Source organism: Mixophyes fleayi, chromosome 1 (assembly GCF_038048845.1).
Source record: "Mixophyes fleayi isolate aMixFle1 chromosome 1, aMixFle1.hap1, whole genome shotgun sequence".
Taxonomy (NCBI): domain Eukaryota; kingdom Metazoa; phylum Chordata; class Amphibia; order Anura; family Limnodynastidae; genus Mixophyes; species Mixophyes fleayi.
This window is the reverse complement of record NC_134402.1, coordinates 28,739,159-28,751,945: the sequence shown is the minus strand read 5'-3', so window position 1 is coordinate 28,751,945 and position 12,787 is coordinate 28,739,159. Positions and strand designations below refer to the sequence as shown.

The 12,787-nt window shown below is 42.6% G+C and overlaps 1 protein-coding gene across 9 annotated transcripts in view; it reads left to right on the top strand.

Annotated features, from left to right (window-relative positions):
- The window catches only part of CTBP1 (C-terminal binding protein 1), a 434,573-nt gene that overhangs the window by 284,770 nt on the left and 137,016 nt on the right, over window positions 1-12,787 (top strand). The window contains exon 1 of one of the 9 annotated variants that reach the window (XM_075194135.1): window positions 9,269-9,398. The exons of 7 other annotated variants lie outside the window; for them this stretch is intronic. In XM_075194135.1, coding sequence (XP_075050236.1) covers window positions 9,293-9,398 — 106 coding nt within the window. In that variant the 5' untranslated portion in view covers window positions 9,269-9,292. Of the gene's footprint in view, window positions 1-9,268; window positions 9,399-12,787 lie in introns of those variants that run through there. One more of the 9 variants, XM_075194127.1, reaches the window with a different exon arrangement.

The following is a 12,787-nucleotide window of genomic DNA, read 5'->3' as shown; positions in this document are numbered from 1 at the left end:
TCAGGTCCATAAATATTGGGACATCGACACAATTCTCATATTTTGGGCTCTATACACCACCACAATGGATTTGAAATGAAACTAACGTGTGCTTTAACTGCAGACTTTCGGCTTTAATTTGAGGGTATTTACATCCAAATCAGGTGAACGGTGTAGGAATTGCAACGGTTTCTATATGTGCCTCACACTTTTTAAGGGACCAAAAGTATTCCCTCAAATTAAAGCTGAAAGTCTGCAGGTAAAGCATATCATTTTTTTGTTTCATTTCAAATACATTGTGGTGGTGTATAGAGCCAAAAATATGAGAATTGTGTTGATGTCCCAATATTTATGGACCTGACTGTATAGATCATATCGCCAGACATTACTGCGTAATAGCCTAAAAGTAATACTAAATTATGCTCCTCACTTAGAATAAATATGCACTAATTAATATTATAACACACTTAAAAATGTACAGTTCACAGTATTGATTCTTGCAATATCCCACAATTCCTTGCCAGGCTTTCAATGGTTCACCGCTAGTCATATAGTGATTTTCATTTTCTTCAGATTTATATCTAAATTCCTTATCACTAATGATGCAGAATATATCATTTTATATAAATCTCAGTCTCTGAAATAAGCGTGTTTACCGATGAAGATGATATATTGCATGGATTTAAAACAGTCTCTGAATTTCCTGACAAAGGTGTTAACTCTCTTTTCCTTTCACTTTAGGTTTTTGTTATGCAAGTATAATGAAGTATAATGTATAATGAAGTTCTCAGGTTTACTCACAAGCACCAGGGTTTGATTATACAATTGCTGCTTTTCTTACTTTCTGCTCCTAGAGGGTTTTATTCCATAAATGTTTCTTGTCACCGCCGCTTTCTCTTCATAGATAATCCTCTTTACATACTGTATATTTTTACTATATGATACTTCTTGTCCCAAACGTGGATCTCCACAAATACAGCATTTTACATATACATCTCATTGATAGATACATCTCGATAATATATATTTTGGCTTCTTACAGATTGGTCTCAATTATTTATTTAATTTTCCTCCTCACATAGGTTTTACTGGACAACAGGGTGAGGGAGAGAGGAGTCAGACCTATCATTCCTCTTCCCTCTGTAACCGACACATTCACTTGTTCTTTCCGGCCGCCAGGGACTCTGGAATATGTAGTCCCAGCCTGCGTCGGCTTACATATTTATCTCCGCTTAGCGGATGTTACAAGTAAACAAAACATGAACATTAAAAGGAATAATATTTTTGAAGGTTGTAGGATGTAGCACATGGTATAATAGGTCTGCATTGGTTGGTTGCCATAGGCAAACCAAGGGGGGGGGGGGGTTTCCTAGTGCCTGTAAACCCCCCTCCAAGCCTGGGGCACTGTAAAAATGAAGTGGCTGGAACCTGCTCCTGCTTCACACAGCTCTGCTTGAAAAGGGAGAGCTGCGTGCAGCTAACAATAGTGCATGCAGCATTGCCCATGTATATTATGGGGACAGGAGGAGTTGGAGAGCAGCCAAGCACTGTCTAAAATTATAGCCACGCCTCCATGCATGCTGGCAACGCCCACTGGTGGCGTGGTGTGGAAACCCCTCTCTACAAATCCTGCGTTTGCCCCTGGTTGCTTAGTGTTTTACCTACTAATCCAGCTTGCTATGCTTTGTTTGAGATATATTTGTTTGTGTTCATGTAAACTCTTATGTGTACATACAACACATGTCCCATCTGCACATAAATATGGTGGTTTTGGGGAGAGGGGGAACCTGGAATTTGTAAGTCAATAAGCACTGAGTTGATTAGTTTAATAAACCTTTATTTTCCTCTCATGATTTAAAGCACATCTGTATTTTTGCTCCTTTTGCAAAAAAAAAGCCATTTCCCTGCAGCCATCCACTCATCCATTTACTGCTGGAAAATGAGGATTATTGCCTGGAGGAAATATTATGTAGATGCCATTAATGAGAGCAGTATATTACAGGTATTTAAATAGGATATGAACAATTTTTTTTGTCATGTTATTTTGCCATCTTGCTGCATGTGTTGTTCGTGCTTGTGTTTCTAATCTTGCATAGTACAAGCAAATCGCCTCTGTGTTGTACAGTACCATAGAGACTACAGATAACTACTGACCAAAGAACATAGAAAAATGTTATGAAACCCCCAGTTTGTAAAGTAAGATGTCTTCGCCCCTCTCATATTTAATGATCTCTCTTTGCATCGGTCTTAAGTTGGGTACACACCTATGCAATCCTACTTCAGATGCAATTTCTGTAATGAGTTCACCAACGATTGAAAGTCCCGATGAGCGTGGCGATACATGGGTACACACCTACACGATTTACCTTCAGACCTGTGATCTCCATCTCTCATACCCATCAGCTGAAAATATTGTGACTCTACACATATGTCTATACTGCTGCAATGTGTTGGTGGAACCATCAGCGCAAGTGTTGGGCAGACGGTTGTGAGTGTGTTCACACTTCCACATTTGCCCTGTTATGTACGGCTAGTCGCTATCCAATGACGATTGTCCACTTCAAATAATGTGGTTCCAAATCACAATGCGATTTAATAGCAAAAAGCAGCAGAGTAACAATTCAATAAAATGAGTACAGCCGATTACATACGCAGGCGCCCTGGATCCAGCTTTAGTCATTCAGTCTGTGGTTGAGAAGACTGTCTGTTGGCCCCAGAGCCCCTGCTTATATACAGTTAGTGATACAGTGAAAACCATAGGAATGACTTGCCATGTTTCCATAGGTTCAGGCTTCAGGACTGCCCAGTGAAATGCAGGTTATTGGCCAGTTCAAACGATGCCCTCCAAGGGTGGGGGTCAGCTCTCCAACTGATGCATACTAATCTTCCCGCCGAAAGCTGGTTCAAACTGGTCTATTTGCATTACACACACAATACCATTCTGATCATTTATTCCCTATAATCCATATTTTGCATACGCAAGGTGCGATCTCTTTGGCGATTGAACCAGACATCTGAGGATAAATAGGGGATTAGAATACTAGACATGATGTTTCCTGTATCCTGAACCTTAGATCTCAAAGTGTATATAACATTATAATAGGCAACTATAAACTCTGCTACATTTCATTATAAATAACTGTGTTGGAACTATTTTTAATATGAACTAATTAAAAGTGTATGTGTTCGTGTAAACGTGTGCGGAAGTGTTCGCATGTGTTGTGGTTAATTACGCTCTTCTTCGCCGTAGCGTGCTATTCGCATAATTTCAGACAAAGACAATCAGATTGCTAGATATTGATTTGAAATGACCATATCCAATTATTTGACTTCGACAGCCCAACATGGTTCCATCATTAATCGTTATTTTTAAGAAGTTTATAAAACATAATCAACAGATGTGATGTCCCTTTGTTATGATGAAACCTGATTGTGGGAGCGTACACACTCTTGCAATATTTGACCAAATGGTCATAAATCGTGCGATCTGCATGATTATTGCATAGGTGTGTGCCCAGCTTTAGCAAGGAATGTGTTCTCTCTGCCTGACTCCTACAATTGGCCTGTTCAAGTGCCGCCATCTCGCCCTGCAATTTTGCAGAAAACTATGCGCCAGTGCAAATTAAGATGTGTGATGTTGGCAAAGAGGATTTGCATAATTTAAGTAATGTCCTAAGTAACAATGAGCGGAATCGGATTATCGCAATCCGAGCCCACCCGAACAGTGCGGATCCGAGGGCGATCCGAGCACTGTTCGGGTATTTCCGCTGCTGAGAGAAACTGAAAACGAGGCTATGAGTCCAAATCCCGCCGTCGGATCTCGCGATACTCTGATTCTATAAATTCTCCGCTTGCCGCCGCCATCTTCACTCGGGCATTGATCAGGGAAGCGGGAGGTTGGGTTTTGTTAGTGGTGCTGTGTCCTGTGCTCTGTCCTGCTGAGTCCAGTGGTGCTGTGTCCTGTGCTCTGTCCTGCTGAGTCCAGTGGTGCTGTGTCCTGTGCTCTGTCCTGCTGAGTCCAGTGGTGCTGTGTCCTGTGCTCTGTCCTGCTGAGTCCAGTGGTGCTGTGTCCTGTGCTCTGTCCTGCTGAGTCCAGTGGTGCTGTGTCCTGTGCTCTGTCCTGCTGAGTCCAGTGGTGCTGTGTCCTGTGCTCTGTCCTGCTGAGTCCAGTGGTGCTGTGTCCTGTGCTCTGTCCTGCTGAGTCCAGTGGTGCTGTGTCCTGTGCTCTGTCCTGCTGAGTCCAGTGGTGCTGTGTCCTGTGCTCTGTCCTGCTGAGTCCAGTGGTGCTGTGTCCTGTGCTCTGTCCTGCTGAGTCCAGTGGTGCTGTGTCCTGTGCTCTGTCCTGCTGAGTCCAGTGGTGCTGTGTCCTGTGCTCTGTCCTGCTGAGTCCAGTGGTGCTGTGTCCTGTGCTCTGTCCTGCTGAGTCCAGTGGTGCTGTGTCCTGTGCTCTGTCCTGCTGAGTCCAGTGGTGCTGTGTCCTGTGCTCTGTCCTGCTGGGTCCAGTGGTGCTGTGTCCTGTGCTCTGTCCTGCTGGGTCCAGTGGTGCTGTGTCCTGTGCTCTGTCCTGCTGGGTCCAGTGGTGCTGTGTCCTGTGCTCTGTCCTGCTGGGTCCAGTGGTGCTGTGTCCTGTGCTCTGTCCTGCTGGGTCCAGTGGTGCTGTGTCCTGTGCTCTGTCTTGCTGGGTCCAGTGGTGCTGTGTCCTGTGCTCTGTCTTGCTGGGTCCAGTGGTGCTGTGTCCTGTGCTCTGTCCTGCTGGGTCCAGTGGTGCTGTGTCCTGTGCTCTGTCCTGCTGGGTCCAGTGGTGCTGTGTCCTGTGCTCTGTCCTGCTGGGTCCAGTGGTGCTGTGTCCTGTGCTCTGTCCTGCTGGGTCCAGTGGTGCTGTGTCCTGTGCTCTGTCCTGCTGGGTCCAGTGGTGCTGTGTCCTGTGCTCTGTCCTGCTGGGTCCAGTGGTGCTGTGTCCTGTGCTCTGTCCTGCTGGGTCCAGTGGTGCTGTGTCCTGTGCTCTGTCCTGCTGGGTCCAGTGGTGCTGTGTCCTGTGCTCTGTCCTGCTGGGTCCAGTGGTGCTGTGTCCTGTGCTCTGTCCTGCTGGGTCCAGTGGTATAAAAGAATTAGTACTGCAATATTTAACTACGTTCACTGTTCCTGCAGTCAAAAATTGTTAAAGTGCAAATGTCCTATTTCACCAACATAAGAGTGGGTGGGAGGGCCAAAGGACAATTCCATCTTGCACCTCTTTTTTTTTTTTTTTTTTTTTTTGCCATTATGTGCTCTTTGGGGCCTAGCTTTTGAAACTGCCATCCTGTCTGCCACTGCAGTGCCACTCCTAGATGGGCCACGTGTTTGTGCCGCCCACTTTTGTCGCTTAGCTTAGACATCCAGCTACCTCGGTGCAACCTTTTGGCCTAAAAACAATATTGTGACGTGTTCAGAATAGACTGGAAATTAATGTTATTGAGGTTAATAATAGCGTAGGAGTGAAAAAAAAAATAAAAAAAAATGGATTTTAGCACTTTTTATGCTTTTTTTTTTTTTAAAAAAAATCAGAACCCAAAACCCTAAATCAGAACCAAAACCTTGAGTGGGGTGTTTTGGCAAAACCAATCAGAACCCAAAACACGAAAAGTGGCCGGTGCACACCCCTAGTCCTAAGCAGTCAAGTCCGTTTATCTCTGGGCTCTGCTGAAAAATGAAACAATTACTATGCACGATTTGTATTTGGAGTTTAATATTTTATGGAATCTAGTTCATACTTGCCAACATTTTTTTTTCTTTTTCCGGGAGATGCCGGCTGGGACGTGGGCGTGCAGGGGGCGGGGCTGCGAAATCGCGTCATTTTGGCCCCACCCCCGTGACGGAATGACGCAAATCGCGTCATTTTACAGTGGGGGCGGGGCTAAACGCCGCGATTCCGGGTGAATCGCGGCGTTTAAACTAAATTTTTCCCCCTTCCTATCAGGGAGATTGCCACACTCGTCCGGGAGACTCTCGCAAAATGCGGGAGTCTCCCGGACAATCCGGGAGAGTTGGCAAGTATGATCTAGTTTCTACATCTGGCTGCATATTTTTGTTCCAAATCAGTTGAATGTTATACCTATTGTGGTACAGTATTGTGTTTATTCTTGTGAATTTTGCACTGGTTTGTGTGAATTTAGGGGTGTCATTTGTATAAATGCCATTGTTTACAGGTTTTGGGGGAATAATTAATGTCCTATTTAGGTTACAATCACTGGCAGCACTGAACAAATTCAGATGTTCTATTATAACATTTGCAGGAAAGCATTTTGGTTTCTAATTTTGACAATTCTAGCCACTGACTAAGCATCTTCTACCAAAATTACAGCCATCATTCCAAGCAAGAGATTTATTTTTTTGGATGGCTAATGCGTTTTCTTTTGACTCCGGATTGTGCATGCTACCAGTCTCAATTAATCAAAACGAACCCCCACAACCTTTATTGCATACTGGTAGGCTTATTAAACCTGAAAAGTGGTCCTACTGCCTTCTATGAAATACCAAATTTTACAGCACTGTAATATAATTGGGGAAGGATTGAGATGACTCTGACTCCCTGACATTCTGGGCAAGTATGCTTTATTATGTGCTGTTTTAAGGGAAGGAGTGTTTCAGCAAACAATGCCACACTGTAATGGAGAAGTGACTTCTGGGAAATACCACAGTGGTTAGCATTGCTGTGCCACAGCTGGGGTCATGAGTTAGATTCTGACCAGAGCCCTGTCTGTCTGGAGTTTGTATGTTCTCCGTGTTTGTGTGAGTTTCCTCCCACAGTCCAAAAAACATACTACTAGGTTAATTGGCCGCTGACAAAAATTGGATCCTAGAGTGTTTGTTTCGGTGGAATGGAATTTAGAATGTTGGCTCCAGTGGGACTGGTTGTAAATAATTATCTTCTGCGCAGTTCTGTGTAACATGATTGGTGCTAAACAAATAATAACGTTAAGTCCTCTCGGTCACTAAAGTGATTGACTCCTACTCTTCAGGACATCATAAATATAGGTCTCACAGACCTAAATAAAACAAGAAAAATATCCATAAGTCTGATCTGAATTTCCCACGGCAATAAAATAAAATCTCTTATCACCGTAATTTAGCAAAGAAAATAAAAATATTGGCGATACTAGATTGGTAATAGTAGAACTTGACGCTTCATCGTCCAGTCTCTACATATGTGTTGGCTGTGTTTAAAAATGGAGAAATGCAATTATAGTTTTAAATGTCTTTTCAAAATGTAAATATTTTATGTATTAAAATGCTTTTACTCAGAGCACACAAAATGGTGTTATCGCTGGAGTTAATACTTTTTGAATAGATCGAAGGTAGAATAAACCCTTTCATAAATATGCCCTATAGTCCCCGTTGCTGACATAACGTATATGTTTGACATAACCACCAAAGAGGCCATATCAAACACTAAATTGGCCTCCTCTCCTCAAAACACACCAGGCCTTCTCCACCACTCCTGTAGTTGCATGTTACAAGTATTGGTGCTATGGTGAATCCCCTATAGCACAAAACTGACTTGTACTACGCCAAACAGATAGCCAGAAGGCACGGCATCCCGTCCAGAAGCTCTGGAGTTATTGGCTGCCTGATTATGACGGGTCCAGGGGTGGATTTCAAGTTCCAGGCATTTAAACACCAATGCCCACAGGAGGTTCTACCAAGTAGTCAAAGAAATTAAAATTCCACCATTTATTCTTGAGCTAGTACATATGCCCATTGTATATGTCCAGGAAATGTAACCATACTTTTAGATCATCCTTTATTTTGCCTGAACACACCCCTAGATGTATTAATAAGGTGTTATCAAAAGATTCAGCTCACGGACATAACTCATCCAGCAATCAGTGTGTCCTAAGTGAAACTCAAAATGCCTGAGGGTAACCCTTTTTAACTAATATCTGTGTTTTCCTTATGAGACCAAATCAGAAATGTATTCACTTGTTGGTTTAAAGTCGCTTATTAAAATAATTTTATTGCACTATATTATCTTTTATGTGTTCATGCCCACATTGGAGTGCAAGCTTATTGCATTGCTAAAGAAATATTCTCTAGTACAGGTTGAAAATATTTCATGAGACTTTAAGATTTTAATATATGTATTGAGACTTTGTGGCATACATTGGACATTTTATAAAAAAATTTACGTGCTTCCTTTTTGTGTTTTTTTTTTATTGTGTTTAAACGAAGAAAGCACTTATTTAGATTTGTTTCACATTTCTAAGTGTAGTGGCACGTTTAGATAATGTAGCTACATTCTTTTGGGGGTGCTTTAATGAGATATAGTTGACTTATTGTTTAGAATGTTAATTTTGTCTGATGCAATTAGATTGTGGGATGTGTGGTATTATTGCGCTGTTTTATCATCACAACTCCTAACATCGATGCAATAAAAATCTGTGTCTGAAATACAACTTGAAATAAGATCTCATTGTGGAATGTTTTTGTAAGTGTGTGGTGACATTGTAAAAAATGAATACAATAATGATTAGATATTTGGATGAAAAAAGTAATGTAATATTCTATGTAGACTGCGGGAGGTTCTAGCATAATCTGAGTGGCTTTCAGGTTATTTTTACCGCCTAGCCAGGTACTTGGGTATGAAGGACTTATGTAGCCAAAATGAGGTTATATGACTGAGTGTATATATAGATTTATTTATTATTTTTTTATTTATTTTTTTAATCCTGTTTTAAAAAGTTGTGGAGGGACAAAAATTTTTTTTGTTTTTATATCTTCCCCCAAATATTGTGTAATACAATGATTTCCTGGCCCTCTCTCAGTACAATTTGGAACCTTGCCGCTTCATCTCCCATGGAACACTGACCTGGTTTAGCACCCGCACCCCCCCCCCCCCCCCAAATGAATCTTTCTTTCCTGTCTGAGGTAATATATCTCCAAACATGATCTATATTCCAATTACTCTGTATGATAATAAAAAAAAAAAAAAAAAAGATCTTTCTGACTGGAAAAACTGGTGCCATGACATGTCTGCAAATCTATTTTACTTCCAGAACTTATTTTATTTATTTATTTCTCCATGTCTATTTATGATGAAATGTCCCCCTCACTCCCCCTCCCTTCTGTCCTCCACAGCTGTCTTCCTGCAGCCACACCCCCAGTTTACTTTCTCCTCTCAGCCATGTCTGAGGGTGGAGGGAGGAGGGAGCTATTTTATTTATTTCCCTGCTATCTCCTTCTAACACTCCAGCCCTCTCTGTGCGGCTCAAGAGTCAGCCCCCAGCTTTTATTGGCTAACACCTATCGACGCTGGTCCGCGATTGGCTTGCCGGGAATGCTTGTACGCGCTGATTGGATGGGCTGCTCTCCCCCCTGCTTCATATTTCCACAAGCTCTTAGCATATACAGCTTGGATAAGCCCCTGAAGGTGGAGATGCAAGGTCTGTGCTATCTTCTTACGGTGTATGTGTGGGTGACAGCAGGGGAGGGGGGATGGCAGCCTGGTGCAGGGATGAGGTGGTGGTCGGGGCTGGTGTTTTGCATTCTGTGGATGGGTGATTTTTGGGCGGGGGTGGCTTTGATCCCATGCTGTGTGCATTGGATCAGGAGGAGGAGGGGGTGGATTGGGGTGGGCTTCACTCTGGGAAGGCATCATGTCACAAGCATGGGTGAGGGCTGCTCATGTGGGTGGGTACATGACAGAATCACAGGAGGGGTGGGGAGGGGGGTTGGAGGAGAGTTTGGGTTGCATGCACACCAGCACTGTATGTAAATGTTTGCTTATATGCATTGGCTATTGTTTAGCAGAAGTTTTGGGCAGCACGGTGGCTCAGTGGTTAGCACTTCTGCCTCACAGCGCTGGGGTCATGAGTTCGATTCCCGACCCACGGCCTTATCTGTGTGGAGTTTGTATGTTCTCCCCGTCTTTGCGTGGGTTTCCTCCGGGTGATCCGGTTTCCTCCCCACACTCCAAAAAAACATACTGGTAGGTTAATTGGCTGCTATAAAAAAAAATTCACCCTAGTCTCTCTCTCTGTCTGTGTGTGAATATTAGGGAATTTAGACTGTAAGTTCCAATGGGGCAGGGACTGATGTGAATGAGTTCTCTGTACAGCGCTGCGGAATCAGTGGCGCTATATAAATAGATGATGATGATGTGCATAAAGGGAATGTCTGTAGGGTGTTGATAGACATGCCAAGGACAGAGAGAGAGGCTGCTGCCAACTCATAGCCCAGCAGATTGGTATAGATGTCAGTGCATTGCCTTATGATGCTCAATAATGGACTTTTTTACCTATTATAGCACACATAGTGCTGTGCAGCAGGGAGATCTGTCGTACAGAATCAATGTAGAGGCATTGTGTGTCTGTCAGCACTGACTTTAGTTGCATTTCTGTAGTGTGTACCCAGCCTTGGGTTGTTTATCCCAGCAGCTGTCAGATTGTGGTGAACTTTTAGTCTTAACCCATTAAGGATGCTTTTAAAATTGGTGATTAATTATGTGCTACGCAGTCAGCCTGAATGGGTTGCAGCTTTATGCAGTGTGATGGGATTTAGGCTCTGGCAGCTTGTGAGTTAATCTCTTAGGCCCTTCAGCTTGTTTGAAGGCTGATCTGTTCCCATCCTGAGTTAAGGTTGCTGTAATCAATGTGTTCCCATTATTCTTGTTTTGCTTCTGAGCCATGTACAAGTCCCTCCACTGTGGCACTAGAGATCAATCCATCCAGTGTATAGGATGCATTCCCCCTACCCTCCTCCTTACCTAGTTTGGGTTACTTGTGCTATTGTTGGCTTGTTTGTTTTTTTGCAATCTGCAATTAACCCCCCCCCCCCCCCCCCCCCACCCTCTTGGTGGATTTATTGCACCTTTGCCATGCAGCTTCCACGTCTTGTGAATATTGACTGTAATTTTATATTAAGCGTGTTCCTTTTTGTGTAAGAAAATGTTACTTGCCATTTGTTTTGTAATTTAACCTGTCTCTTGGTTCAGTGAAGGGCTTAGTGTCCAGTTTGGACATTTTATGTGGGTGACAAAATTGTACGAGATCTGGACTTTCAGCTTACACTGAGGCCTTGAAGACTAATAGGGATAATATTAAAAAAAAGTCAATATTGGAGCCTAGTTGCACTTAAGGAAATTGATAAATATTGTTATGCACAGGACTACATTATAGTACTCCTGTTAAAGGGTCCCCTTTTAGAATTGCATGGTTACTCCAAAATATTAGATCCTACTAATAAATGCATAACCCTGGTCCATCTCTGACTGTTGCCACTGATTATGGTCCTGGCGGGAAGACGTTGCACTGACAGCATTTTACATAATGTTGGGTTCCAGCGTCCCTTCTCTCTCTCGTCAGCTATAACATATTACAGAATATTATAATAGACAGACACCGTATTGCACGTTATAATTGGTGATAAATGTCGGGAGAGTGCAATAAACCTGGAAATTCTGTAATTAACATCTTGCATCCAGGAGACACGAGCCGTGCAGAGTGCTGGACCACCTTTGTAAAATACTTATGGGTTGTTTTCTAGGCGGGGAAGAGTAGGTGAAAAATATCAAGTGAAGAACCCCTTTAAGTTTTTCGTTTTTGTTTTTTCCTCCTTTGCTCCCGTTATTATGGTGGCAGCACATTTGCAGTTGCGTCCCTTGGCTAACAGTGATTGACAGACAGAATATCTTTGCACTGATGTAAGGAATGTCCTTGGAACGTACTGGACAATGACCCAGAAAACACTGCTGATGTTGAGCTATGAGACAACAGTCCCTCTGGCGTCAGGAAAGCTGAACCCAAGAACTTCTTTCACACGTGAAGGATAAAATGCTTTATTTAGTCTATTTAGCAATTTAATTTTTTTCTTACTCTTCATGACAATTGCAAATGACACATCCCAATAATCTTATAATGATCTTATAAGGCGGTAGAAGATGCTGTCATGGCATCGGCCCATTAGCCAAACTGGTGTTACAGGTGGCAGTCTATCCTGCAGAAACTAAGAAAAAGGGCTTTTCTTATAATAACTGTAATGAGTATATAATTGGTTGGTGGGGAGTGGTAGAGCAAAGGCCCCCTGACTAAAGTCCTCTTATTGTAAAGAGTGGATTTAGTGAAAAACTTTTTATGACTTCATTTTTTAAGGGTTAAAGTTGGGTACACACTGCAGAAAATTACTACAGATGCCATTTCTGGAATGATTTTTCCAACGACAAAGTCCCAAAGAGCATTCATATTCATGTGTACACACCTACACGATTTACCTTCAGATCTGTGCTCTTCATCTGTCATAACCATCTGCTGAAAAGATCGTGACTCTGTGAACTCTACAGATATGTGCCTACATTGCTGGCCATAAGTGCGTTCACACTTCCACATTTGCCGACTTCGTTCCATCGTTGATCGTGATTTTTAGGAAGGTTGGCAAACCAAATAAAACGATACAATGGGGATTGGTACGATAAAACATGCTAATGTCATATCTGACCAAACGGTTGTTTAGTACCTGACCTGCATGATAATTGGATGGAAAACCTGTAGCGTGTACCCAGCTTAACCTCCTTTTTAATCTTGTGAACTGATCTTGTAGATTGTTCTGGTTTTGGGGAATGATTATGTACAAAAAGTGTTTCTGCAGCTGGGACTCCTAATTTTTTTTTTTTAAGAAAATCTATCCTGCAGGCAGCTTTGTGAGGAAGATTTAACCTTTGTAAATGTACAGTCTTATAATGTGCTAGGCTGCTCCCCTCAGAGCTGTTTTTAGTGACACTGCAGCAATCAGACAGATGGTGATATTTGGTTTCCTGACAGATTTAATGAATTTTGAT